Below are 27,864 nucleotides of genomic sequence, written 5' to 3' on the forward strand. Positions count from 1 at the left end.
CATCTAAAGGAGTCTAAAGTTCATCAGAAATGACAGACAGTACAATTAAAAAAGAAAGTCAGCATCATAACAAGTCACACGGACACACGTCCTTCCGACTGGAACAAACAAAGAAGACAATCGACAGAGAAGCGGTTGTAAGGCTGAAGGTGCGACATCACAGATTTTAGTAGCAAACGCCTGGAAATGCTCAAATTTTTAAGTCACGCTCATGTTTGAAAAGTCAAAGCATGCAGATCGTACAGAGGTACCATGAAAAAAAAAACCTTTCTTTTAAATTTCTGGGTAGATGACTACTGAATGAGAAACGCACACACTGAACGTCTTTGGCAAACACTTAGCAAGACACTCTTTGACACAAACACGTATTAATGCCTTTTTTAGAAGTGCTCCGTAGAGTGAGCTGGCTTATTTCAGCCTATCCCGAACTCTAAGTCTGGATAGCGATAGTCCTTCCCTTAACATCATTTCTGAGTTGTGGTTGTTGTTTCTTTTAAATGGTTGATTGACTGGGGGTTGAGCCAGTGAACGCTAGTTACAGCCCCAGAGGGACAGCTTGTGAACACTGACCTGTCCCCATTTTGAGAAAGCACTCTGGCAAGACACAAGGTAATTTCCAATATCGGTTTACAAAGCCTTAGCAGGTACTTGAGGACATTCGAGGACAATGGTGTTACAGCAGTCACATAGTGCTGTGTCCTTGAAATCCATCAGTGAGATGAGCTCAGATCCACTTTCTCTCCCCATGGACCAGACTGGCATTGGTCAGCAGGTTGCAGTGATGACCTTAGACTGTGACAGCTCTCCTCAGAGACACAGTAGGGGGGGCTGGTGGCTTAGGCCTGCCAATCACCACTCATCAGGCCTCTGTTTCGTGGTATCATAGGCTCTAATCACTTCAGACTGTGAGACGATGCCGTTTTCATCTTGAGAGAAAGCATAGCCGTCTGTAAGCAATGAAAGAGCAGAAATCAGTTTGTGAACTCACTGGAAATTACTGTCAGCTACAGTGTTCCACTATCTGCTGGGGCACTCGTGTTTAACAACTGGAAGAGACACAAGTTCAGCAGCAAAAAGGAAGAGCGGAAGGGCCAGTGGCTGCCAGTGTGGATCCTCTAAATTCTGCTTCCCATTACACTAGGCTGAAGCTGGCAAACCTCCCTTGGGCCTTGGAGCCACCACTAGCAAGTCCACTCCCTTCACCTTTGCTTCCCGGTGACTGGAAGAGCTCAGAGTCTGAACAGGGCATTAGATACATTTTTAGGCAGGTGCTAAGTGAGTGAGAAGGTTGGAGTAGGTGAGCAGAGGGATGTATTAATTAGCTTGATTAAATTATTCTACCATGAGCACACACATGAAAACACTACCCTATTCTCTATAGATACATATTTGTTATTTTCTACATATAGATACATGATCATTTGTTGTTCTCTACAAATACACGATCATTGTTATTATCTATAAATAGATACATGATTATTTGTTACTCTATAAATAGATACATGATTATTTGTTACTCTATAAATAGATACATGATTATTTGTTATTCTCTATAAATGGATACATGATTATTTGTTATTCTCTATAAATAGATACATGACCATTTGTTAATTAATGGCACTGAGGAGGGAAAGGAGAACACATGGAAATTGCCAGTGGTAGAAGAGAGGCCCGTTTTCTTTATATGACATCCTCTTTGCCTCCCAGTACACACACACACACACATGTCACTGATGTTTTATATATATAGTCAGTGGGGGTATAGGGAGGAGATGACCCGTAGGGGGATCACATCTTTGGAAAAGGCCCCTTGATATATAAAGTCCAAAAGCACTAAACATGGGTATAAAGGAAAATAAATTACATGTGGAAACACAAAATAAAAGATATATTACTGACACCAATAAATTTACTATAGGGCTGTATATATTATGTTCTCTTTCAGGTCCTTGAAATGTTAAGAGGGTGAGATGCCTAATAACTTCTTCCAACTCTAAATATGCATAAATATTTTTGAAGGGGAAAATATATGTTTCTTTGCATTGTATGATAGCTGAAAAGACTCTGGCAGAGTTATTCATGTAGAAAAGATAACAACACAGGCAGCTTTTAAGAGTTAAGATTTATCTTACAGTTTCTTTTTAAGATTTAAGGCTCCAAGGAATGGAAAGGCAGCAGCATTTTAAAATTCATTACTAACTGGGAGATGGTGTAGCCCATGGGTTTGTTCACCAACCATTGGTTTTTATATATCAGGTTGCAACATTTTAAATCATGAATTTTAAATAGTTAAATATGGGGCAAATTGAACATACGGCTCTGCTGCATGCTGGGATCTGCAGAGCAGAGCAGAGTTCATTTAATCAAAATTCCAATACTCACGGAGCAGGTTCTGTTGCAAGGACTCAGAGCGGTACAGATTCACATGGTTCTTCTTAAAGACATTCTTGAGCAGCTGTGCCCTCTCCGTGAGGCTGTGGAGCAGGCACAAAAGTGTGAGACACACTGTCAGCTCAGGGAGCCCCAGTCTCCTCAGCTCAGCAGAGCTAGACAGAACAAAAGCCCGAGACTCTGCACTACAAACTTCGTTTTTTTATTCTATTTCCCCAGATAGCAAATGAGATCTTAAGTGTTTATAGAGACTTTTGAAGCCATTTCCCCCATGGTAATCTAGGAAAAATAAGGTTTCTGGACCCAGCACCATTATATCTAAATCAAACGGATACAGAATCTGCTTAATACAAGTAGTAAAACGTTGCCAAATCACCTACAATCTTGATTGGCTTACTGTATGTATTGTAAATACAGAACTTTTAGAGTTTAAAAGCAGCTATCTTAGCCATACTGTATCTTGCTCATACCCTGACATACTCTGACATAAAATGACAGTTTTAGTTATATTAAAGAAATGAAAAAAAAAGAAATATAAAGGGCAAAATCTTAATCCTTTTTAGTCAGAAAAATCCCACTACCACTCCAACATGGCTTAAGTATGTTAATTTCATTTTAAAATACAAATTGTTTTTTTTATTTAGAAAATAATTATGTTAGAAAAAGCAACAAGAATCCATAAACGCTTAGCCTGGCCTCCACAGAGAGATCCATGGAATTGAGCACGCGTTCTTCTGCTACATGCAGCGTAGTGACTCATAACAGGAATCCAAACATTTGCTGGATAGAAGAATCTGAGCAATTCGGACACATGCTCACCTTCTCCATCTTACTAATTACGCCGTTTCTCTAGCAGCTGATTTATTCAATGCTCCTTGATAGTAAAGAGCAGTCAGCATAGGTGGGATGCAGGTGTCTGTGTGAACTGAAGTGAATGGCTCACACAAGCGTGTTTTAACAACTGGAAATGCATCAGCGGAAAAAAAATTCCCATCTTGTTCTTCTCCTCACTATACAAACTTTAGTTAAGCTGCTGTTAATTATCTTAGTTCTGTGTTTTGCCACTTTTTCTGAAAGCCAGAAATGGAATTATCTTTATCATATACACATACATAAAAAAAAAAATCTCCCCCATTGTAGAGATGAATTACATAGACATTTAGGCAAAAATTGAAGGGAACTGTTTAGAAATGTTGACATTTGTATTAATCTCTCTTACATAGTTTTTGAAGCCCAGGGTTACTAACTGGAACTTACGAGACATAGTTTATTGTCACTGGGAATTAGCTCCATTAAAAAAAGAAAATGAATTCATGGAACAGTCCAGCGTCCATGCAGTTAGTTGTAAACCTTTCTGCCACACACAAAGGGGAAGGGTCATCTTCCATGAGGCCCATTCCCCTTCCCCTTCTCTTTAAATGATCTACACCACAGGCTTCGGGACACAAGGCCACTAAAATGGCTGACTCCTTGGGGAGTTTTTGAGAGTGGGCATTGAGCATGGGGCAATCTGAGGATTGCAAAGGAAAATTCTGGCAGCTTCTTCCCCAGATTCTTTTTCTAGGTTTTGGGGTGGCCTTCCAATACTTGAAGAAGTCTAGGGATGGACTTTATCCTCTATAGTTCAGCAACTGATATACAAAGCATGCTGCTTTTTTCTGCTATCTGTCTGTCTGTCTGTCTGTCTGTCAGCACTGAAACCTTCTTGGGAAAGAAGCACATCCATCAGGAAAGAGCGTAGTCCTTGATGTCTGTTTTTGACTCCATTCTGAGTCTGCTACTTGTAAGCCGGGTCACGGTAGACAAACCTTCCTTGGTCATTTCACTTATAATGGGGAGGACAATACATAACTCTGGCACACAGGGAGGGTTTAGCCACTTGTCAGCAAAGTGATTGACACTTAGGAAGCAGTCAAGAAGTGCTGGCCCCTCCCACCCCTGTCCCCAAGACCCCAGGGATTTTATTAGAAAAGCTAATTTGTAAGGATCATTTTTTTTTTTGATGCCTCCATTTGTACTTAACCTTGGGATGGTGTGAGAGAGCTACTGCTGCACATGGGTTTTAATTCCTCATTCCAGCTCATGCTGAGAAAACAAGTACATTTTTGTTGTCACATTCTTTCCTTGGTGACTCTGTGTTTTCTGCTTTCGTTCTCTGCAGCAGAGTCCCCACTCTAGAATATAAATGCCATCTGCAGCAGGGTGCTTCATAAATTAGAAGTGATGGTGAGCTGGATTTCTGTCTCTATTCTACCCATAGGAAATCATTTATCATTTCAAAATTGATGCACTTTATATCATCCAAGTTTATGGGGACTAAGATTACTACTGGGTCCCATTATAATATGTGGATAACATATTAAATAAGTATAGTAAAAGTTTAGGGGTTTTGTTGTTGGATAGCTTTACTCAGTGTGACAGAAGAGAGAAAGAGAAGGAACAAGATCTAGCCGCACTAAAACCACATCTATTATGGAAGTAGTTTCACTTAGTCTTGTAGGGTCTTTCATTTACATACCAAGATATGCAAATTCCAAGTCTGTTTAATGCAATCACACAGTAACTATCACTTAAACATTGTTGCTTTATTTCTAACTCATGACAGCCATGTAACTTAGGTATTTGCTGGAAGTGAATGAAAAGATACTGTTTAAATATAGTATTTCTTCTAGAAACACTGAAATATGTGACTGTTGGTAAAAACTCATATACAGTCAAAGAATGTATCATTTTTAAAGGAATTTTGGTCACTTTTGAAGGACAGTAAAGTGGCATTTATTGGTTTGGTGAGCTGGTTAGTTTTTATCAACTTGACATAAACCTAGACATACACAAGAAGAGGGAATCTCAACTGAGGAACCACTTCCATGAGGCTGGCCTGGGGGCAACTCTGTGGGGCATTTTCTTGATTGCTAATTAATATGGTGCTGGAGACGTTCCCCCAGTCCTAACACTTGCACATCGAATGCTCTTCTCCATTAAGCTGTCTTCCAGCTCTGGCCTCCGGTTTTTGAATTCACATTCAGTTGTTATGGCTGTTTGATAAATGTCATGATGTTAACCTGCAAACGTCTAGGTTTCCTGTCCTGTTGCTGTCTCCTACAGGTCCTTCTGCTTTGCCCCTCCTTGAGCTGCTTTTTAGCAGGAAGCCACCATGGTCTCCTTGATCACCAGGGAGCAGCAAGAATGTGGGTATGTGCTGGACCACGGCTTGGCTTGTAGTATTTAGTCAGTTTACCTAACTCATTCCTGGAGGAAAGCCGAGTAGATATCTAAAAAAGGCAAATGAGTTGGGAAAACTGCGTGGGGTGGGGGGGAGGATATCTGAAGTCTTTTTTAACAGAGTGGTTCTATGGGGGTATAATCCATTTCTTTCTGGTTTATATTCACCCATGGATTTTATTTTATGTGTCTTGTGCTTTGTCTGCCTGTATGTATGTGCACAGCATATATGCCTGGTGTTGGTGGAAGTCAAAAGGGGATGACAGAGCCATGGAATTGGATTTATTGATAGTTGTGAGCTGCCATGTGGGTGCTGGGTGCCCAAAGCAGGTCCTGTGCAAGAGTAACAAGTGCTCTTGACCCCTAAGCTCTCTTTCCAGCCCCCACTGATTTACATTTTATATAACGGAAGAGGCTACACACACGGCTGACTCACAGGATGGTTAGGGTATAGAGACCATCATTTCAGTCCTAGCTGACCATCTCAGTACCTGGTACATGCCGAGGAGGGGCTAGTGCAGGCCTTGGCAACATACTTGCAAAGGAGAATATACTTGAAGGACAGAAACAGTATACCATCAGTGGCCTTTCTCTCCTAATTCTTACTACATAAGCTTTATTTAGTTTTATAGCTAGAATGTTTCCTTACCCTTTGTATCACTGAAAGAAAGGGAGAAAACAAAGATAGAAAGAATGTAGGTGCCAGGTCACAGAAAAGGTGCTTTTGTATGATAACCCTGTGATGCAGAATCGTGCTTTGGAGCAGGACCTCTTCAATCAGCTGGCCTAGGCTTACGGCTGACAATCTTAGGGACCCAAACTCTCCAAGTCCTTGTGTTCTTAACTGGACAGGACCTGTTTGCATTGTGCTGATGTCTGGGTACAGTGAGTCTGTGTATACAGACCACAAGTGAGGAGCCCAGATGACCAGGTGTACTGGAGATATGCTGGAGCCATTATGTTCAACACTGAGTTCCATAGTAGTGTTTCAAGGGCTGCTCTGAACCAATAGAGGCTGTAAGGATCGGAGGCCAGGGCCTCAGCTTCAGCTCTTACTCTGACATCAATCCTAGTGTGTCACACTGAATAAAAATGCTGAAGCAAGACTAAAGTGACATGCTGCTTGATTAAAAAAAAAATGTTTCCTATGGACCTTAGTAGGCTGGTTAGTAGGATGAGAAAAAATGAAGCGAATCCCCAGTGCTATTGTTGTAGTTATGTTTTATTCAAGATTGCTTTTAGTTGATTTTCTTTTAATAATGTTTTGTGTATTTAGTAGATTTATCTGCCATCTAGCCTTGTGGTTTTGGAGGATGTAGTGGTCAGGAAAAAACCCTGGATAGTGGAACTCACTCTTTGGATGACCTGGATCTAGGCTGGTTCCTAAGAACACATTGAGCTGAAGATGCAAGCCATTACTCCTATTGTGGACCTTTAAAAATTATTAATACTGTTTCGAAATATAAATTCTTTTCCATTTAAAATTTTGTTATAAAGTGACAAACACTTGACACTGCTACATATTTTATAGTCTTTCTTTCAGTTCTTTAGTTTGTCTTTGGAGACGAGGCCTTAATAGGTAACTGAGGTTGGCCTGAAATTTCTCATGCAGCTGAGGCTGGCCTCAAACTTTTGATTATTTGCCACAGCCATCTAAGTGCTGTGACTAAAGGTCAGTTTTTCCTTGTTTCCCTTAAGTCTTACAGCCACTTTAAAGTAGGCATGTGAGTCCCAATTTATTGATGAAAAATATTGAGGCTCAGTTCATTAAGAACTTGTCTAAGACAACACACCATTTAATGACAGATCTGACTTGAGTCCATACCTATCTGATTCCAAAATCTGTCAACAATACCACCCGTCCCAAGTCAGATGATGAATGCTAGCTATACAGCTTACTTTCCCACCACTGGTAAAAACAGAGTATAAAATCCTCTTCTGAAAGAACATATCCCATTTGCCTTTTACCTTTTCCCAAGCACGACTGCGCCTGGGTCTTGAGATTTCGCCTCGAGCTCCTGAACTTCATCCACTAATGTTTTAAAGGCCGTCCTCTTGATGCTGTGGGGAGAAAAGGATTTGCATGGGAATTCTCCTAGGAAGACAAGGATGTGGACATGTGGCTTACTGTCAGGTCATTGGCAAGCACGGCCTTAACAAGGGACAAATGAGCTTTCACAAATCTTAGAAAGTTAGGACGCTTTTATTTAGCAAGATAGGGGCAATAGTCTTAACAAATAATTGAGATTTATAATACTAAAATAGCTACTAAATAAACATATCATTAACTTTAATAACTATATTAAAAGAAAACATAATTTTAAAACATAACTATTAATAAAAATCACAAAGTTTTTGTTGCCTTTATATGTTATATATATTTAGAACCAGGGAAGCAAGAAATTTCTTTTCATAATTCCTAACAAACATGTTTGGAGGTAAAAACTTCTTTTCCTTTCTATTTTGAAGTTTTGCAAGTGATTGCTAAAGAACAGATATTTTCTGATGACATTTTCTCCAATCCAATCAAGGCGCTTCTCCTTGATGTCACCCAAACGTGCCCACTTTATTTTTCATTTTGCTTTTAAAACAAATTTAGTTTTCTCATTCTTGAATCATGCCTTCCTTCTTTAAAAATCAGTAAACACCACTGGCACCTCGTTTGCACAGTTTACACGTTTGGGGACCACAGAGCCCCGAGGGATGGCATGCGTGCGTGTTCTTGCATATTTAGCCAAAAGATCACATACTCACACTTTGTATAGAACATCCAGAAGCAAGGACGCCACGGGAATGGAGAGCAAGCCTACCCAGAAGACTCCAGAGCTGAAGAGCATGGCGGCCTGCGAACATCACACAGACAGCTGACACGTCCGCAGAGCGGGGACACACACTGATCACGATTAGCCTAAGTAAGGTAGCTTAAATAGCATTTTATAAGGGAAAAGACGATACTCTCAATTCAAACTCTTCAGATGTTTGTAATTAAAAGCCATATTTGTCAAGACATGCCTTTACGCACCTTTTCCCTCTTAAGTAGCTGATGGAGAAGGTTTAATCATGAATCAAATCTTTTCAGATATATGTATATATAGGTATACATATATAATAAACATATATATATATATACATATATATGGATTTAATAAATTGTGATATGAAATGTAAATTTTGACCTTTTCCAATAGAGCATCATTATCAATCTTTCTGAAGAAGTCAAACATACTCTTGATTTAAATGAAATCAAATGGCATATAAGATAATTCATATTTAGAAACAAAATTTACTAATTCTGGCACATGAAAATTAACTTTATACTTATCACATTGCAAGCCAATTAAAAATCATCCAGACATATTATGACAATGGTGCAATCAAATTAAGATATCTATGAAGGTAACAACTTGATTATTTTGGGCGAGTGGATAGACATAAGCATATTTTGGCTTAATAATTTACATAAATTTTATCAACCCAAAAGTCAACCCAAATATCTAGTATGTGAAACTTAAAAATTAATTTTAATTATCCAATAATATTAAATCTTAAATTGTGTATCAGAGCCTGTTAGACTATAAACAAAAATTGTTCTATGATTTTAAAAAAATAAAAAATTCTATTACTTGTGATTTAAAATATCATCGTTACAAAGTTGGATTACACAGAGTTTAAAAAAACTGGTTTGCACAATAAAAGATATATTTTGGTTTCACTTCTGTGAGTTGACTTGCTTCTCAAGGGCAAGTCTATAGTACTCATTTCGGCTGTAAATATACTATTATATTAAAATACAAAGTTGTCAATTAACATACATTTACATCTTGCTACAAATTATTACAAGAAGGGTTGGTTTTTTTTTTTTTGTTTGTTTTTTAAACCTGAATTCAGGAATAAAAATGATCTAGCATTTAATTCTAGGTACAGTAACAATTATGCACAGTCCTAGTCAGTCAATCTTCACCATATAGGAAGATAATTAATTTTAAATTATGACTTGGGCCCCCTTTTCATTTTGACTCTCAAAGGGGTACCAGGAACTACTCTCATTTTTTCTACATGAATACAGGCTGCTGATATGGACTGCCACTCAAGGATGCTAAGGTTCCCCCTGCCTCTGTAATATGGGGCTGACATCTTTGCCCATTTAAAATAAAAGCATGCCATCAGTAAAAAAAAAAAAAAAAAAAAAAAAAAAAAAAAAAGAAATCTCTGAAAATAAAATCTGTTGCATGGGTTCTGAAGAACAGCATCCATATTCTAGACATCAACTAGTGAGAAATATGCCCATAAAAGTCACTTTATTTAATAAGCAAAACATGATCTGGGCCACGTTTGTTGACATCCTCAATAGTGAAAACCAACAGTAACTATGTAACAGGAAATGTCTATCACCTCGAGGGCCTTTGTTTCCATTCAAGGACGCTTTCAAGGAAGGTAACAGCTATTAGAAAACAAAACAAAACCCAAAACCCTAAACAAAACAAAAACCCTTTCATAACTTTTTCTTTCTGGGGAAAAGGGTAAGATGAGATGCTAAGTCATATAACCGAGAAAACACGTTTGCTTGGCTTTCTTTTAATGTATTTTAACGTTGAGGGCAAGAGAAGAAAAGATTTCTTCTTGCCTTTGGCCACCATGTATTAACCTCGAGTTAAAGTCTCTGCAGACAAGAAAAACTTGGATCCTGCGGGCTGCTAATTCTGACCATTGTCATGCTAATGACGGAGGGGCGTAACTATAGCCCACTATTCAGCTACAAGCCTTTGGCTTTACAAATGAACAACATGAATTGAAGGGGGGGGGGGACTTTTTTGAGTCATATCTGAAAGCCTGTCAGATTTTTTTTTTTCTTCTGCAGCGTTAATCCAAACCTAAAAGATTTAAAGCCGACGTCCCCATTTAAGACAGAGAGTCTCTTTGTATTTTTTTGGATGAAGAGGAGGGGAAAAAAAATGAAATCCCACAGAGGTATTTCCTTCCTTTCTGTACCAGAAAGCTCCCCTCCCTCTGTGGAAGCCAGTTTGTCTCTAACTTTTCACATTTCCCCACTTGCAGGCAGGTCAGTTGGGAAAAAGGCAAGCCTTGCTCAGACAATGGTGCTTATGGGAGCATCTGTCCCTGGTTGGTCTGGGGCTTCCCTTTAGAGCAGTTTGCAAATGGTCCTGAATGTGGGAGATTGGGGGGTAGTGCCAAGTGTCCCTTGTCCTCTTCCAGGTTTTGTGAAACTAACGGAATTTGTCACAAAAGCGGAGGGGCTTGAGGAGGGGGTCTTAAGCGCTTAGGGCCTTGTGGTTAGTACAGAGCAGGCCTGCCTGTGCCCTGCCTGGGGAACAAGTAACAGCTTGTCTCTATGGGGGCCCCAGGATCCAGGTGGGAGCCCTAGGGCTTCAAAATAAACTAGGGCTAACTCTAATGGAATATGCAATCCAGGCAGGGGAAACGCTCACATTTTCACACAAACTTGCAGAAGAGTACTTGAAAAAAAAACCATCAGCTTATTGTGCAACTAGCCCAGTGGAGATGCGGGACTAGGACTAGTTATCGTCTTGTTCCCTGACCCACAGTGGGGGGGAACGCCAGCCTTTCCACACCAGAGAGATGTTCTTCACAATCAGCTTGCCCAAGTTCAGCCCTACAGAACGGAGAGAACTCAAATTTGCTGCCTGCAGGTAAACCTTTGGCTGCACAGTTCTTTTCTTTTCTTTCTTTCTTTCTTTCTTTTTTTTTTTTTTTTTTTTTTTTTTTTTTTTTTTTTTTTTTTTTTGAGTCAGGGTTTCTCTGTGTAGCCCTGGCCGTCCTGGAACTCACTCCCCACACCCAACCCCCCCAGGCTGGCCTCGAACTCAGAAATCTGCCTGCCTCTGCCTCCCAAGTGCTGGGATTAAAGGCATGCGCCACCCCTGCTCGGCTGGCTGTACAGTTCTTGTCTGTCTCAGACTTCGCCACTAAAAAGGTTGGGAAGACGCGCTTGCTTATTCTGACTCCATTACATACAGACGGCTTTCAAAAGAAAAGTACCTTTGAGAGCCCATGTGCCCCAGCTAGAGCAGGTCTGGTGCCCCACAGTCTCTCTTGGTCTACCAGTGCCCACGACAGCCACCAAGCCCCATGGAGAGTAACTTTTCAGTCTGCTTCCTCAGCTATTAAGTGGGTTGAAGGACCAAGCCCCATAGCGCAGCAGGCTGCACTCATTACTATTGATGCCTTCTCCTATCTTTATCTGAATGTTTGGAATTCTTTAGCGGACTCTCATCTCCTGTTCTTTCTAGTGATCTGTCCCATGAGCTATAAGGAAGGGAGGTTTTCTCTTGTCAAGCTAAGTGCAAATCAGTCCATAAATTTTATGGTTTTTGATCACTTTATACATATACATGCTTGTCTTATGCAATATTTTCTAATGTCAACATACAGTATGGGTCAACATAAATTAATAAAGTGTTGGTCCTAAGATTTGCTAACAGGAAGGGACTTGGCTAAATACACCAGTTTCACATAAATTTGTTCACAAGAAATGGAGAAAATATAAATTATTATATATTAATTGTATGGGGAAATTATTAAGAAAACAGTGCTACAAAACTTGGTGACTTTTCTTTCTTTTTCCTTTTTTTAAAAGTAAAGGTTTTTGCTATGTAGCCCAGGCTGGCTTTAAACTTGAAAATGAACTATCTGCTTCTGCCTTCTGAGGGAGAGGGTTACAGACACATGGCACCATGCTTGGCATGGTTTTAAAACTTAGGCAGACAACTTTTCTTCTTTCCTTCTTCCCTCCCTCTCTTTCTTTGCTCTTTTGTCTCATTCCTTTTATTTTTTTGTAAGAGAATATAAATCCAAAGGGCTATACATTAATGTTAGTGACAATTGCCAATGTAAAAACTCCCATGAAACAGGCTTGGGTAACATTCCTGAGTGGATAGAAATGATATTGTCTAGATAAGGCTTTACATAAGAGTTTCTATATTTAAAAATAGTGAGGGGGGAAATCTCCAAAATAAATAGATACGCAGAACTCCCACATGTTCAAGGGAAGTGAGTGAGAAGGTAAAGCATGCTTAAGATGAGTCTCAAATGCGTGCGATTCTGTGCCAGTCTCTGAGCATCTTCCTATGAGTGGATCGCAATAGACAGGCAAGACCAGGACTAGTGTCCTAAAAAGTTGTAGCAAGCTATCAGTGACACCTTCTCTCCACAGTTACAACAAACCAAAACAAACCCGTACTAAATGAAATCAAATTTAAAAACATGCACCATCACAGTTGGGGGACAGACGCTTGTAGGTCTGTATCTACAATAATTCATAGATTCCCCCTGGAATGTATTAGCCTTTGGGAAAGAGATGGCAACACAGTCAGTCATTCCTGTTAACTTGATAATTTAGTTTCTGCACTATACATCAAATTCTACTCAGCTTCTGTGTATCATGATTATGTCTTGTGATCACCAGTCCTACAAGGCCCCAGGGACCCAGGTGTGGTGAAGTGACCATAGCCTTTTAGACAAATGCGCAGCAGCTTAAGCAAGGCATGGAGAAGATGGAGTAAAAAAGCCCAATGAGCAGTTAGTTTTTAGCCAGTGTAATGATGAACCTTAGATTGCTTTTCCAAGGTAACAGTATACAGATCTTTGCTGTGAATAGCAACAGTTAACAGGATGATAACCTGCGGCTGATGGAATCAATGCCTGTCCACATATGGATTATTAAATATTATTTAAGTTCTTCAAGATCCTGCCCACAGAATGCCATGAGGAGAAAGCTGACAGTCTGGAGGTCTTGAATAGGGAGGAAGCTAAGTGTGGCCTTGTAGGGATAGCTTGCTATGGTGGTCATTGTCGCTGTGCCTCGTGGGTGTCATAGCTAGGTAGGATACTGGGGCTACTTCTCTTCCTTGGCAGCTTGCATAGTACCTTCTGGTATAAAGGAAGCTAATACTCAGAGAGGAGGCTTCCAGGTTGGATCCAGCTTGGATCTTTCTGTGTCTGAAGTATATGGCATCATCAGCTATAAAGACTTACCTTCAATGACTGGGAGGAAACCAAGGGCAACGTCGATAGCTTGTAATGTTTTAGTAGCCTCAACTCACGAAGGGAGTTTTTATTACTTGGTAGCTCTTAATCTATCAGCTCAAGTGGTATAACTCCATTTAAACTAAACTCTCTCTCTCTGTCACACACACACACACACACACATTTACGGTAAGAGACACAAAGGCCCTTGTGCTCATTGATAACTAAGAACTAGGGAACCTGGAATATCAACCACAAGGGAATGTTCCTTCAGTGAGAGGGATGCATAACTTGTCATCCAATGGGAAGGCCGGGAACTGACACGGTTAATAGCCTGGTGATCTTTGTGCTATCTGTGTGGCTCCCCCAGACCCTCAGAGAAAGCTTCTTTTCCTTGCCGATCTGTAGAGCCCATCCTTATGGAAGGCAACACATGTTCTTTACAAAGAGTTTGATGGCGTCACATCTTACTATTTACTTAGTTTACTGTGTGCCTTGTTGCACACATGGGATGGAGTTAATTATCACCAGAATAGTTTTCACCAAATTGTGCTGTACTTAAATATGTTGGAAACAAACTGTTCGGGATCAGACTCCCAACGTTGAAACCAACACAGGCTACTTAATCGTGTTCTTCGATCCTTTTGTTCTTTGAAGACTTTCGGGCTTTTTGCAGGGAGGGAACATGTTAGAGAAAACTCTATCAGCAAGTTGATTCTGTTTCTTAGGGTGTGGTTATAAAACAGCTAATCCAGAGCCGGGAAGGTAACTGTGCTTTGGGCTAAGCTTAGCTTTCCACACTCAGGAGGGTTTGCTCTGTGAGGGGCAAAGTCAAACTCTCAGCTCCCATTTCTCTCTTTTTAAGTTTATGTTGGGAGCTTACTGGTCCTCCCGTCTCCTTCCCGTGTGTCTGCTAATCTCCTCAGGAAGCCTCATCCTCATGAAATAACCATTAAAACAACAAAAACCCCAAACTATTCCAATGGCTGGCTTCAAATGGCAGGTATTAGGTCTTCTCATAGGAGACTTCTTGGCTCTTCTTCCTATGTGGCTTCTCTCTTTTCTGCCCATAGTTGCAGTTGCATATTTCTTTGGAAGAAAAAATAGACTGTGTGTGTGGCCACATTCCAATTTTAATCCATCCCACCCAACCTCAGGCACCCATGGGGTCTTTTCTGCTGGAGATCTCCTCCTCAGCTACTCATCGCCAGTGGCCGGAAGGATCTGCCTCATCAAACCCGAGACACAAAACTATTCTTTGCTACCCTGGAAGCTTGAGATATACAACCATAGCATCCACATTATTTTTTTATAGTGTAACATAAATCCTGTGTGCGCAGAATGCTATCATGTCCTTTGTTATAACATGACTATCTCAGATGCTGGGAAGCTCCCGTCAGACTCCCACGATCAACAGCTATCAGACACTGAAGAGCTGGCCTTTGAACCTGCATATGTAGGAAAGTACCACTGTGGTGACAGGCTGTGAAACACCATGGTGGGTTGTGAGTCCCAGAGGATGGCACTCCGTGGAGAGTGTGCCACCTTACACTTTAACCAAAGCAAATGCCAAGTTCCCGTGAACTTCCACTTAGAGATGTGAAATTCACTGAGACTCTACTGACCTGGGGAGTCTGGCTGAGACCTTCCTTCTGAGAAAAATCTAAGACAGGAAAAAAAAAATGCCTGCTCTATGCTCTGGCACCTATCATCAAGAAATGTCTTCTGATGCTGTTATATTTCAGCTGACGTGAATGCTCTCAAGTCTACAATTATATTACAGGATCTATAAAACAGGTTTTCCGTGACTTAGGAACTACTAACATTTATTTCTCACTTCCTTTGATCCAAATCTGTTTTCTATGGCTTCTGGTACTCTCTGGAATACTGTGTAACCCATTGGCAGAGCCATCTGTCGTGGTTTAAAGAAGTGGGTGCTAATTCAAGGAACTTCCGTGGTCTGGTTTATCCTTAACCGCCCAGAGCGAGCTTCATGGGTTTCTCTACCTTAACAATATGGAACCCTGTGTTTACTGAAATGTTCTCTCCCTGGAGACCTCTTTTCTTTCCCTATGCCCTGGGGATGCCCAGCATGTGGACACTGAAGGTGACAGTGGAACTCAGCAGCCTTCTACAACGATAGCAGGGGACAAGCACTCCCTCTTCCACTCCTACTATTAGCAGCTTGCATGGGATTCTCTGTCCATTTATTCCACATACACTAGAACATACCTGTTTGTGAACTTTGGATCTCCTGATAGCCAGTACAGGACCTGGCATGCAGGCACTCCATAAATCCTGGCAGAGCTAAGCTGAATTGCTCTTGTGTAAGATGAATTATTACTTTCTCCATAAAAATAGACGGGGCAGAACATCCAGAAAATAAGGAGAAGGGTGTTTTGGATAAACCCCAATATGTTTGCAATTATTTCCAGCAGCTCTTGATGACTCAGGGGAGGGAGAAAACCTTTCACTGCTAGGGTAACCACAAACAAACAAAGAAACAAACAAGCAAACAAACAGACAAAGATAGTAGAGAATAAGCACACAGCATTTTCACTTTTCTTCTGTGGACGGTTCTAGAGGTGGAGAGGGGCTGGAAAAGGGCTTAAGATTCCCACCGTGGAAGTTAGAATGCCCTGTAAGAAGCTATTGCTCTCGATTCTCCATGGTCTCAATAAAGCAGGTAATGCGAAAATAAATCAGTAGGGAAGATGCTCAGAGAAAAAGGAGGCTTTAGCTGGGACTGGATCAACTGGCAGTTGATTTTATCCAAGCAGTAAAGCCTGGCTATACAACCCTGCATACTGACTGCATACTGAAGGTGCTGTGAAGGAGCAGTCTTCCGAAATGGCATTGAGAATGCCAGGCACTGTGTGGCTCTGAGGGCCATTTTCTAAGACTGTAGTTCCCAGCAGAGTAAAAATAATTAGGAACAGGGTTGTAGTTTTATTTTGATTTTCCTTATTGTGCTGTTTTAAAAATATAAAGACAATACAAAAATGAGGATAGAGTTAGAAACAAAATACTTTGATTATGAGAAAATACGGATTGAAGGTCTTATGCTGTTACTGGGCAAACTGTGTAAGAAGGGGTACATTATCTCAAACTTTAGTATTTCTACTCTCTAAACAGAAGGGCCTTAGACCAGAGAGACACCTTCTTTTTCTTGATCCTGAGATGTTCTTTTTCATACAGTAGGTACCAGAGTTTCAGCCTAATTGTCCCATCTTCAAAAATACCTTCTTGAGCTTATGTTGATCCTGTCCTTGGCACTCTGTCTTCCCATTTCGTTCTACTCTATAAAATTACTGCCACTATCTCATCACATACAGAAGTAGCTGACACATTAAGCCCCTTCCCTTCCCTCCCCGCACCACCATTACAGAAGAAAGGAATGCAGAGGAAACTACTCTAAAGAGTAACTAAAGCTCTGCCACAGACTGCACTCTGCTCTTGCTCAGTTATCTGGCGGACCACATCTGGCTCACAGATATGACGTCACGTCCTGCGTCACCAGCAAGGAGATCACCTATGGGCAAGGCCCAGTTCTGTTTTCTGCTTCCCAAGACAGAGCTTAGAGTGAGTTAGATGCTTGCTCAGCATTCCAGGGGAAGATGCCAAGGATATGAAAAAACACCGCCAAGGATATGAAAAACACCGCCACATCTCTTCATGGCTCTGAGGAGAGCGATGACTTTAAAGCATGCGTGGAGGACCTGAATCAGGATGATGTTTGGCGTACTTATATCCCTTCTGCCTTTGCGTTTCTAGACATGCCTTTCTTAACAAGAAGGGCTTCAAAGTGGCAACCCACCACTTGCCCCACTTACTGTCAGGGTCATAGGGACTGTGATCGATGGCATGTTTGATTGGATGGGTTAGTGATTGTCCTTGGCTCACTGAAGAACATCTGATGAAGTTTAAACAAGTGATTCCCTCCAGGATACTTGGCTTAACACAATAATCTCAGATAAAAAAAATACCCTGCCCCTCCTTGGGAGCCCTAGCCTTCCAACCAATAAGTTATTATATTGCTGTCTAGTAATTAAGAGCTGATAGGCGGATAAGGACTATTTTAAGCAGGACATTCCTCATGTGAAGTGTGATTTATGATGTTGGAAATAGGAAACAGCACAGTTTAGGAAAATCTTATCAATGTTGTAGTTCATTAATGTCTTTCCTCGGGGGTGGGGTGGGGGTGGGGACGACACCAAAGGGCCCAACAAAAAGTTTTACTGTTTTTCAGACGGACTTTACAAACCTCAATCAAGAGATCTGAAATTCTGTAAAACACATGCTCTTTCCTTAACTTCAATTTCCTTCGGTAGTTTTATAGATCCCTGAGGCCCGAGAGAGCAGAAACAGATGGCGCTGGGAGTGAGGGGCACTTTTCAGTGTGTGTCTGCAAAGCTGTAATAAATTTAAAAGTTTTTTTTTTTGTTGTTGTTGTTGCAATCCAGCTTCTGGTATTAATCCTGATGTGAAATGACCCCTGATAGAGTTCGATATAGCTGCTTTTCATTTCTTTTTTTTTTAAACCTGGTTTACTAATCATTTTGGCAAAAACCCATTTTCTTTTGGAAATTCAAAACAAAACAAAACAAAACAACAAAATACCCAGTGCCATCAACTGGCCAAGTCTGGGAAGCGGGCTGGCCTATGTTTGTGTGACACAGCGTTTTTCCTCAGGGCCCTCCTTACCCCATAAACTTTGTACTGGTGTGAAACAAATACAAGTCAGCTCTGGGGAAACCAAAACCAAACACAAACAAACAAACAAACACCCTCTTAAATCATAGCCAGAAAACATTTAAAGTTTCAGCCAAGCTTGTTGCTCTGTTTTTTTTTTCTTTATTTTTAAAAACTTTCCTCCAATTGGCTAACTTCATAGACTCCACTTTCTCCCACCAAGGTCATCATTCCTTCTAAAAATGGCATTGTAGAAATTCTGGCCACTGAGCTATTTGTTAGTCATTATCATTTGATCATTGTTGCAGGCAGGGAGGCAGGCAGGCAGGGAGGCAGGCAGGCAGGCAGGCAGGCAGGTAGGATGACTGTGTTGGAGACACAGTGCAAAATTAGGAAGGGATGTTTTCACATGGGAACATCCTACCACCAACTAAGAGCCACCAACTAGAGTCAGGGAAGGACAAGTGCCCTGTCCTGAGGGGAGGATCCTCTGGCAAGTCCCCAGGAAAGAAGCTATGATTGCTTGCATGAAACAACTCTCCAAACACTGACAAAGGCAGCTCCAGACAGCTGATGATCAGTGGTGGCTACATGCAGACACCACTGGCCATTTCACCAAGCATACAGACATCAATGGAAATGCTTTGATCTATGACCCTGGTACTAAGTGAGGGTTAAGCCTCCATAGTTGCTACGGCTGAGAGACAAGCCATCAAGAACCAGGGTGAAAAGGTGAGGGAAGAAAAGCAAATAGGACAGATGTTTGAGGGCATGGTGGTTATGGGGGCAGGAAGAGGCCCATCTTGGTTTGGAGACAGATCTGTCTTTGGCCTAGAGCTCATTAAGAAGGTTAGGCTGGCTGGCCAATGTGTGCCAGTGACCTGCTTATTTTTGTCTTTTCCAGTGTTGGGTTTACAAGCATGGAATTACATCACACTATTGCTGGCTTTTACAAAACCAACCAAACAGCCAACCAAACAGCAAACCAACCAACCATCCATCCATCCATCCATCCAACCATCCATCCATCCATCCATCCAACCATCCGTCCGTCCGTCCGTCCGTCCATCCATCCATCCATCCATCGATCCATCCATCCATCCATCCATCCATCCATCCATCCATCCATCCATCCATCCATCCATCCATCCATCCATCCATTCAACAAGCCAACCATCCAGCCAGCCAACCATCCATCCATCCAACTATCCAACCAACCAACCAACCAACCAACCAACCAACCAACCAAAAACTTCTGGGTTCTGGGGACTGAACTCTGGCCCCTGTGCTTGTTTGTCAAGTCCTTTGCTGGCTGGTCCATCTCCACTTCCATGGTGAAGGTGAAGGAAGGATTCCTATAGATGAGCTGAATTGAGATGGGTGCTGTACCATGTGATTAGAACTCTGGGCACTTTTTAAAGAGATGGAAACAGTTTCATACTTGGTTAACTTAGGAAACTGATTGGGGCTCTGGGTAAGCTATGAAATAACAAGACAAATGAAAACAGGAAGATGGCTGCAAGATGAAAGGAAAAAGCTGTAGAGAAAAAAGCTTGTGTCTGTATGAATGTGGTACTGTCAATAATAAAGTTGATGGCCTATAGCGTAGGCAGGAAGCAGGAGGTAGGACATTCTATAGACAGAAAGGATTTTGGGATAGTGTCAAGCAAGGGAGATGTGCCTGGGAAGATATGACAACTATAGATGCATGGTGCTTTCAGCACAGGTAACCAGACACATGATAGAATGTAGCTTAGAATCAATGGGTTATTTAAAGTTATGATCTAGTCAAAGAAGAACCTAGCTATGTGGCCAAGATATTTGTAAATATATTTTGAGTCTGAATTTTATTTTTGGGAACATAGGGCTGGGAGGAAGAACCAGACCTAACTTCTACAAAGAGTCCTCCTGCCTGGAAGTAGGAGCATCAGTGGGCACCCAAGAGAAGATAGAGAGTTCTTCAGCCTCTTGGAAGAAACCAGTGGTATTCGGAAATAAAGTTGGGACTTCATTCTTTGGGTCACTAGGCTAGTTATTGGCAATTTCTCTCTTATGATAACATGAATTTTTAACTAGCATGAATCATGCCTGCTATGACTATGTCACTGGGAGAACACACTGTGTGTGTGATAAGTACTTGCTCTCTTTCTTCCCGGTCTCTGTGAGCAAGGGTTTCCCCAGTCCATATGCTATGAAAGCAACAGTGTCTTCACACACACCTAAGGCTGCAAAGGAGAACAAACCACAAGGTGGAGATGAGTACGCGGTCCAGAACCATATGTGAGTGCCTATGGGGCTGAGTTGGAAGCGTGGACCTGTATCTGTAAGTTGCCTGACTTGTATAATTCACACCCTGAAACCTGTGAGCTAGAGTGAGAGTCTGAGCCCTTTTAACTTGTTCTACTTGAGAGGCCATAAAAGCCATGGGGGTTGGGGGCGAGAGGAGAGGATGATGCGTAGGAACTAGAAGGCACCATGGAGCTGTGGGATGGATAACTTTTTGCCTCAGTCTGCTAGTGACTGAACAGGCCCCCATCACCAGAGCTGGACTTTGGCAAGCCCAGCATCCTCCCCTGCCTATGTCATACACAAAGAGAGTTATCTGAGCTGAAATCTACCTCTCTGCATCTTCTATTCTGTTTTTCTTCTGTTTGCAGAAGACAAAGCAGAAGTTTAGACTGATGTCATTTAACATTCATCACAGGGCCCTAGGGCAACCCTGTCCTATACAAGTGGATACACAAAGAAACAAAGACAAATGCAGCATTTGGTCCTTGCTGTGGCCCTGAATGACCCTTGCAACATCAATGCCCTGAAAAAGCTGCAGTGTAGGACAGCAAACAGGTTTCGTCTTCTATGCAAATCCATGAGAGATAGTCATTGGGAGGGACACTCATGGTGTCCTAACTAAGCATCTAGTACCAGACAAATAGCATTCACAGAAGTGTCTTCTTTGCCACTCCCTATGGGAGGTCAGACTTAACTCCTTGGTGCCTCAGTTGATTCGTCTTTAAATTGGTTACTAAAACAAGTTTGTGACGGGAACCAGAAGTTAATGTCTGACAGGTTCATCCAATGGTTGCTTGTCTGACCGTGCGAGATCCGGCACATGGTACCCGTACCTGCTGCACTTCTCTCTGCTCATGCGCACGGCACTTATTTACCTCCTTCCACTTATTCATTGTCCTTCTCCTCCTACCAGAGAAGTTAGCTGCGGAAGGGCATGCTTTCCATCATCCCTGAATCCAGTGCCTAGAAAAGTGGCTGCCACAGAAGAATCCCAGTAGATGTTTGTCAGACCCACTGCGTACAGTCCTTGGAAAAGCACCTGAGGGGAAGTGAGTGCTCAACAGCACTGGGGTGACTGACGGTACAGTGCTTCCCGGATCTTGGCTGCCTTTTGGAGTAGCTCCGCTACTCGGACAATACTCCTTTAAGGCCACAGAGTACCCCAGCCTCCCAAGCCTGCTTATACCATTTTCTTGAAGACCGCCTTTGGCAACTAAGAACATACCTATGCATATAATTTAGTCTCAGAAGGAAGTGTGGAGACAGGGACCAGGCACTGGTGACCTTGCTGTTGGTGGTGTCAAAGTTATTACTCACTGTGTCAGGAATTCTGTGGGCCTTGCTCTGGGTGGCATTTTACTATGTGTATTATAAAACACATGTCAAGCCAGCTAGTGTTGACTGCTGTTACCTACGATAATGTACTGTCCTATATATCCTGCATTGACTTTGTAATGAAGGTCAGATGAGGGGCTGGAGAGGTGGCTCAGTGGTTAAGAGCACTGACTATTCTTCTGAAGGTCCTGAGTTCAAATCCCAGAAGTCCCACATGGTGGCTCACAAACATCCATAATGAGATCTGACGCCCTCTTCTGGGATATCTGAAGACAACTACAATGTATATAAATAAATAAATAAATCTTTTTTAAAAAAAAAATCAGATGAATAAACAAACTGTAAGATGATCAGCTAATTTTTGCCCAACCTTATAATAGATATAAAATATTGGCACAAAGGTGAAAACATCATATAAATGTATATATAGTCTGTAGAGTCAATTGAGATATAGAATTTTAGGATTTATAAAATTTCACACACACGAGAAATCACTTCTTTCTGAAAAGACTTGAGTTTTCATATAACCAGTGGCTGTGCTTATCATGAAATGTCACAAACTGAGCACAGGAGATCCTATTACCCCATTGCTCAAGAAACAAACAGACACCACCCATGTTTGACAACATGAATGGCAGTTCTGTCAAACCCTTGGCTGGAGAGGAGGTTTATTTGAACACACATACACTCATATGCGCACACATCAGAATACGTGACAAGCACTGGAGTGCAGCATAGTGTTAAGGACTCAATCTTTTCCTTGGATCAGCGAGACTGACATGTTTTGGACAAGCTAGTAAATTCTCCAGCTGGACTAGTTCAGTCCTCCTATTTTCAATGACACACCAGCTATGTAAATACTTTATCCAAAGTTGCAGTAGTCATAAAGCAGGAAGGAACAGAGCTCCCATTAGCAGTTCCCACCGTCCACAAAGGGACCAGAACTGTGATGGAGTACTGACATTCATTTCACTTTGAATTAAACACAGCGCTGGCGCACGTCTCAGGAGATGATATTAAGTTCCGTGTTTGGGTAATACCAGGAATTCTACAGGCAGGGGCAGAATTATATTTGGCTGGCTAGAAGCCAACCACACTTTACACTTGTCCTGGAAGTAGGTGGTCAAAAACTCAGTTCTTGTCATCAGATCCACTAGCCACAGTTTCTTAAGTGATGGGGGTGTGTGTCGCAAAGTCTGTGGTACTCATTTTGAAGATAAAATCAACACAGAGACATCGGTACATGAAGGGGACTTAATGCGCAGTGAAAGAGGTTCAGTTAGAACTGAGCTTGGGGAAAAGCAAGTTCAGGCAGACATCACAACACAGGGACCGAGCAACATTGGGTTTCCCACACAGCATCATCAGAGACTGGAGATATACAATGCCACACACATGAACCATTTTTCTCTTCCAGAACAACAACAACAACAACAACAACAACAACAGCAACAAAACAACTTAGAAACAAAGGCAAAGAGGAGGCGCTTTCTTGGCTTTCTCTCTGCTCTCTTTAAAACACATGCTGTAAATTTTCTAGGCTTCACAGTGTGCTTCAAAAGATACCTTCACGTTCGGTGGAGGGAAGAGCGGTGGAGGGAAGAGCAGGCTTCTCTGTGCATCTGGTTTCCTGTAATAGTATATAATGCCCCTCTCTAATAAATCTAACCATATTTTTTTTTAAAATAGTGTCTGCATTCTGTTAATTTATAAAAAGCAGGGTGCTGTCAGATCAAATTTCATGAAAATGATCTATAAACCAGACTGTCAAAAGTGAAGGGCACTCAGGCAGAGTTACGGGCAGGGAATACGTGCAAACCGCCGGGGAGGGTTCCTGTGAATGCTTCGAAACAGCAGCCCGAACAGGGCTCACATTACCTTGATTTGCAAGTTACTGTGCGGTCACAGGAAATCCCGAAATGTTTTCCACATTTTCTTTTATACATTTTATGTCAAATTTCCTGCAATTGAAATCATAAACCCTCCTACTGCTGGACCCTCTTCTGAAGGAAAGGGGATCTTTTGACACTCCCCCACCAACACCTAATAACTCAATTCCTCCCAGTGTAACAAGGAACTGAAAGACAGGATTGAAAACGGAGGATGATAAGGCCGAGATGTCACGTGCCTTAACTCCTTCAAAATGAGAGTCAAACTGATGTCATTAAGACAGCTTGAAATGTACACTTAATCTAGAGACAGCTGACTTTCTTTTCAGAATGAGAGACAACAGACAGAATGACAGATTGGTCCAGAGAAGGAGCCATATCATTTCCCTCAGTCTCTTAGCCTACATGCACTTGTGGATTTATAGTCCAATTTTTAAAAATGGCATCTTCTATATGGGTATCCATGACAAGATTCAAGTTCCCCACAACCATATTTTATCGTTCTAGTTATGTTTATGAAAGGATAAGTCAGATTTAAGTTAAATGTTGAAGTTAAAATACTGGTTGGAGATTTATCTCTCCCGCTTGTGGAGTTTAGAGGGTGGTCAAGTGCTAGTTGAATAGAGACCCACACCATGGAAAGTCACGCTGAGTAGGACGCAGGCTTGTTAATAGAAACGCATTTCTAAGGCACACATTACCTCTCCAGACATGTCAGGGGCCATGGGAATGGTAGGCCACAGAGATGAATAGATCCCGAAGAATACCACCCAGAGTGCGATGCTGCCCCAGATGGCGATGTGGCTGAACTGTGAGGAAAGAGATCTGGGTCAAGACACTCCCAACCAGCCAAGCACACGGCCATTACTGAAACAGTCACAGATTCTCTTCTGATCTGTATTACATTCATAAAAATGCAACCTCCAGGAAATGGGCTCTAATTGTATGCATTTGTTTTGTAATTGACCCTGTTCTCTACCCTAACGTTTATCCTTTTAGTCCTATGGCTATTTTTCACTCACCTTTATCTGTGCTCCATATGTTCTCCAAGATGTTAGATACATGAGAGAACCCTGCCGTAGGTCAAGGGGTGCCAAATATAACTTCCTCATTCCAATTCCCCCCTTGAGTGTCAAGCTACAATTTTGTTTTCTTTATTCAGTCTCTCTTCCTGGAAGTGGACAGGTTGCAAAACTAACATGTTGGAAGCGGAACTTGTTTTATTCAGACTATGCTTTTGTGTCCAAGGACAAATCTCTCACTAATTTAATTGTTCTTTGGAATTATTTCCTAATAGGTTTCTATGGAACACCAATCCTATGATACCCCAAAGCAAAGGCATACAAGTCTGAATGCCTCCGCCATTTTGAGGTGGTAACAGTGTACGGTCAAAGGCTGGAGGGGTCGCAGTGTTTTCCACCCATAATCCCTAGTTCTCCCTCCATGCCCAATGCTTCACAATCAGAACTTTAGGCTTTGTAATAAAGAGATATGTGGTTGGAGATATTCTTACCCATGTCCAATAGGAGGTTTCCAGGCCAGCTTTCAAGCACACAGTTATCACTACAAACTAAAAGAGAAAGGGAAAAATATTACGTTGTCTCATACATATTGTTTTATGGGTACTATAGTCTATCAAGTGACAGAGAGACTTCCATCGAAGAAATAGGTCTGAATCGAACCAGCTATGTGCTCAACGGACTCATGGATCGGGTGAATGGCTCTCATTAGGGCACAGCAACAGCTGCCATTTGCATGGCTTCCCTGCCTCTGCTCACATTCACAGCCTCAGAGTTTATTAGAGAGGGCTACACAGGGTGCTCTATCTGCATTCTGGACCGTTCACAAATAGCAATAGCATGTGCTTATGTTAATTCGGGGTCTTGAGCTCCTTTTAACAGAAAGTTTTTAACTGAATGTTTTTTGCTAAAAGATGACTTCCTGGATTTAAAAGATAAATTATAGAAGGAAAACAACTAGATGTTTAGGAATCTAAGTCTCAGCTTTGGAACTTTAGGTACATATAAATTCTGCAAATGTAGGATATGAGAGTCAGCCACTTCTTGAAAGACACACCATCCACAGTGGGCAATTATATTGGGGTCCTGGCTAGTAAATGTCAACTTGACCCAAGCTTAAGACCTCTGAGAGGGAGGAACCTCAGGTGGCAAAATGTTTCTGTTAAATCAGTCTATAGGACATTTTCTTAATAAGTGATTGCTTCGGAAAGGCCCAGTCCATTGTGGGTGGGGCCACCCCTGGGCTGATGGTCTGAGTTCTATAAGAAAGCAGGCTGAGCAAGATATGGTAAGCAAGTCAGTAATCAGCACCCCTCCACAGCCTCTGCATCAACAGCTCCTGCCTCCATGTCCCTGCCCTGACTTCCTTCAATGGTGAACAATGGTATGTAAGAATAGGTGAAATAAGCCTTTTCTTTCCCCACGTTGCTTTGGGTCAAGGTGTTTCAATATAGCAACAGAAATTCTGACTAAGACAAGGGGTAATTCTGAAAGCTACTTTGACTGCTCTGTGTCTCCCCTAGGGAAGCCTCAGTGGTTAGCCGGAGGACGGAGATGCACGTAGGAGTCTAGTAAACCACTCTGGGGTTGTCTGCGAGGGCATTTCCAGAACGCACTGTCTAAAGGAAAACTTATTCCAAGTGTGGGCAGGGCCGTCATGTAAGGCGAGGGCCCAGAAGGAAAAAGCCTAGGAAGCCTATGAGTGCATGCATCCTCTCTCTGACTGCTTCACCGCTGCCGCTGTGTTACTGTCTCCTTACCACCATTTCCCCCGGTCTAGTTTTCTATGATGGACATCTCAGAGTCCTGGCGTCTCCAATAATCCTGGGGCTTCCACTATAACTCAAACCATACTTTCACCCAGGGCCTCTCTTAGTGCTGAGCCTCAGTTTCTCTCCAGGGCCTCTTCAGTCCCGGGGTCTCCACGTCAGCTGAGGCTGCATCTTCAACAATGCCTTCTGGTGGCCTGTCTTTAGGGAGGCTCTAGTCCTCTCACCCACTACCCGGCCTCAGCTGCTCTCTGTGACCCATTCATGCCTTCAAAACCAGAAACACGTGGGAGAGACCCTTCGTGTTATATGCCGAGTTCTATAGCCAGTTGATGTGCGGCACTGGTCCTGCACTGTGTCGTGACCCTGAAGAAATACTTCTCAGAAGATTTCACCTCAGTGATCCTGGTCTCTTCTTAATCACTGCTGCAAACATTCCAGCCCCAGCTAACCAGCATCAGTCATCCCATTGTCCTAGCTAAGCCACTGTTACAGGGATGCTGGTCTCTTGTTAATCACAGCTGATTCTTCAGCTCCAGCTGACCAGAAACTGCAGGTTTTTAAAGTCAAAATTTTATATTAATGACCTGGGAGTCTTTGAGGGACCCTAAAATTTTCCTCTGAAACCTCACGAGCCAGGCCTCATCATCTGTACTTTTTTTTGTCTTCTAGGCTCTCAAAGAATAGCCCATTAATTTTTGAGTACTTAGTGTCCTCTCTAGCCTGAATCTCTACAATAACCCCCAGCCGCCGCTCCCAACATAGAACATAGCAAAGTTTGTTACAACAAGGTCCGGCTTCTGGTACCAGTTTCTGTTCTACTTTGCTTTCTCTTGCTCTGATAAACACCATGACAAAAAGATAACCCCGGGGAGGAAAGGGTTAATGTCAACTTACAGGCTATAGTATCAAGGAGTAAAGTCAGGGCAGGAACTCAGGGCAAGAACCTGTAGGCAGGAGCTGAAGAAGAGAGTAAGAGGACTGCTCTTAGGCTCCTTTTCAGCTTCCTGCCTAACGAGGCCCAGGAGCATGTGTCCAGAGATGGCAGCCATCCCATCAACTAGAATGTGCGATCATGTGCAAGATTAATCACCACATCTTCCCACAATGTCAGTCCACCTGACACACCTTGGGCAGTGTGAGCGAAGAAGCGTTTTCTCTCTCTCTCTTTTTTTTCAGGGTGGAAGATTTTTTTTTTAAGATATTTTCTTTATTTACATGTAAATTTCTCCATTCCCAGTTTCCCCTCCAAAA

General features: G+C 42.0%; 1 protein-coding gene across 8 annotated transcripts in view; it reads right to left on the reverse strand.

Moving 5' to 3' along the window:
* The window catches only part of Atp8a1 (ATPase phospholipid transporting 8A1), a 226,824-nt gene that overhangs the window by 2,612 nt on the left and 196,348 nt on the right, over positions 1-27,864 (reverse strand). For all 8 annotated transcript variants that reach the window (XM_031342535.1, XM_031342537.1, XM_031342534.1 and 5 more), the window contains 6 exons: positions 25,336-25,392; positions 24,524-24,631; positions 8,368-8,456; positions 7,582-7,674; positions 2,383-2,474; positions 1-947 (listed from right to left, as the gene is read on the reverse strand). The exon at positions 1-947 is cut by the window's left edge and continues 2,612 nt beyond it. In XM_031342535.1, coding sequence (XP_031198395.1) covers positions 850-947; positions 2,383-2,474; positions 7,582-7,674; positions 8,368-8,456; positions 24,524-24,631; positions 25,336-25,392 — 537 coding nt within the window. In that variant the 3' untranslated portion in view covers positions 1-849. The remainder of the gene's footprint in view (positions 948-2,382; positions 2,475-7,581; positions 7,675-8,367; positions 8,457-24,523; positions 24,632-25,335; positions 25,393-27,864) is intronic.

The sequence above is a fragment of the Mastomys coucha genome, unplaced genomic scaffold, assembly GCF_008632895.1.
Source record: "Mastomys coucha isolate ucsf_1 unplaced genomic scaffold, UCSF_Mcou_1 pScaffold22, whole genome shotgun sequence".
Lineage (NCBI taxonomy): Eukaryota > Metazoa > Chordata > Mammalia > Rodentia > Muridae > Mastomys > Mastomys coucha.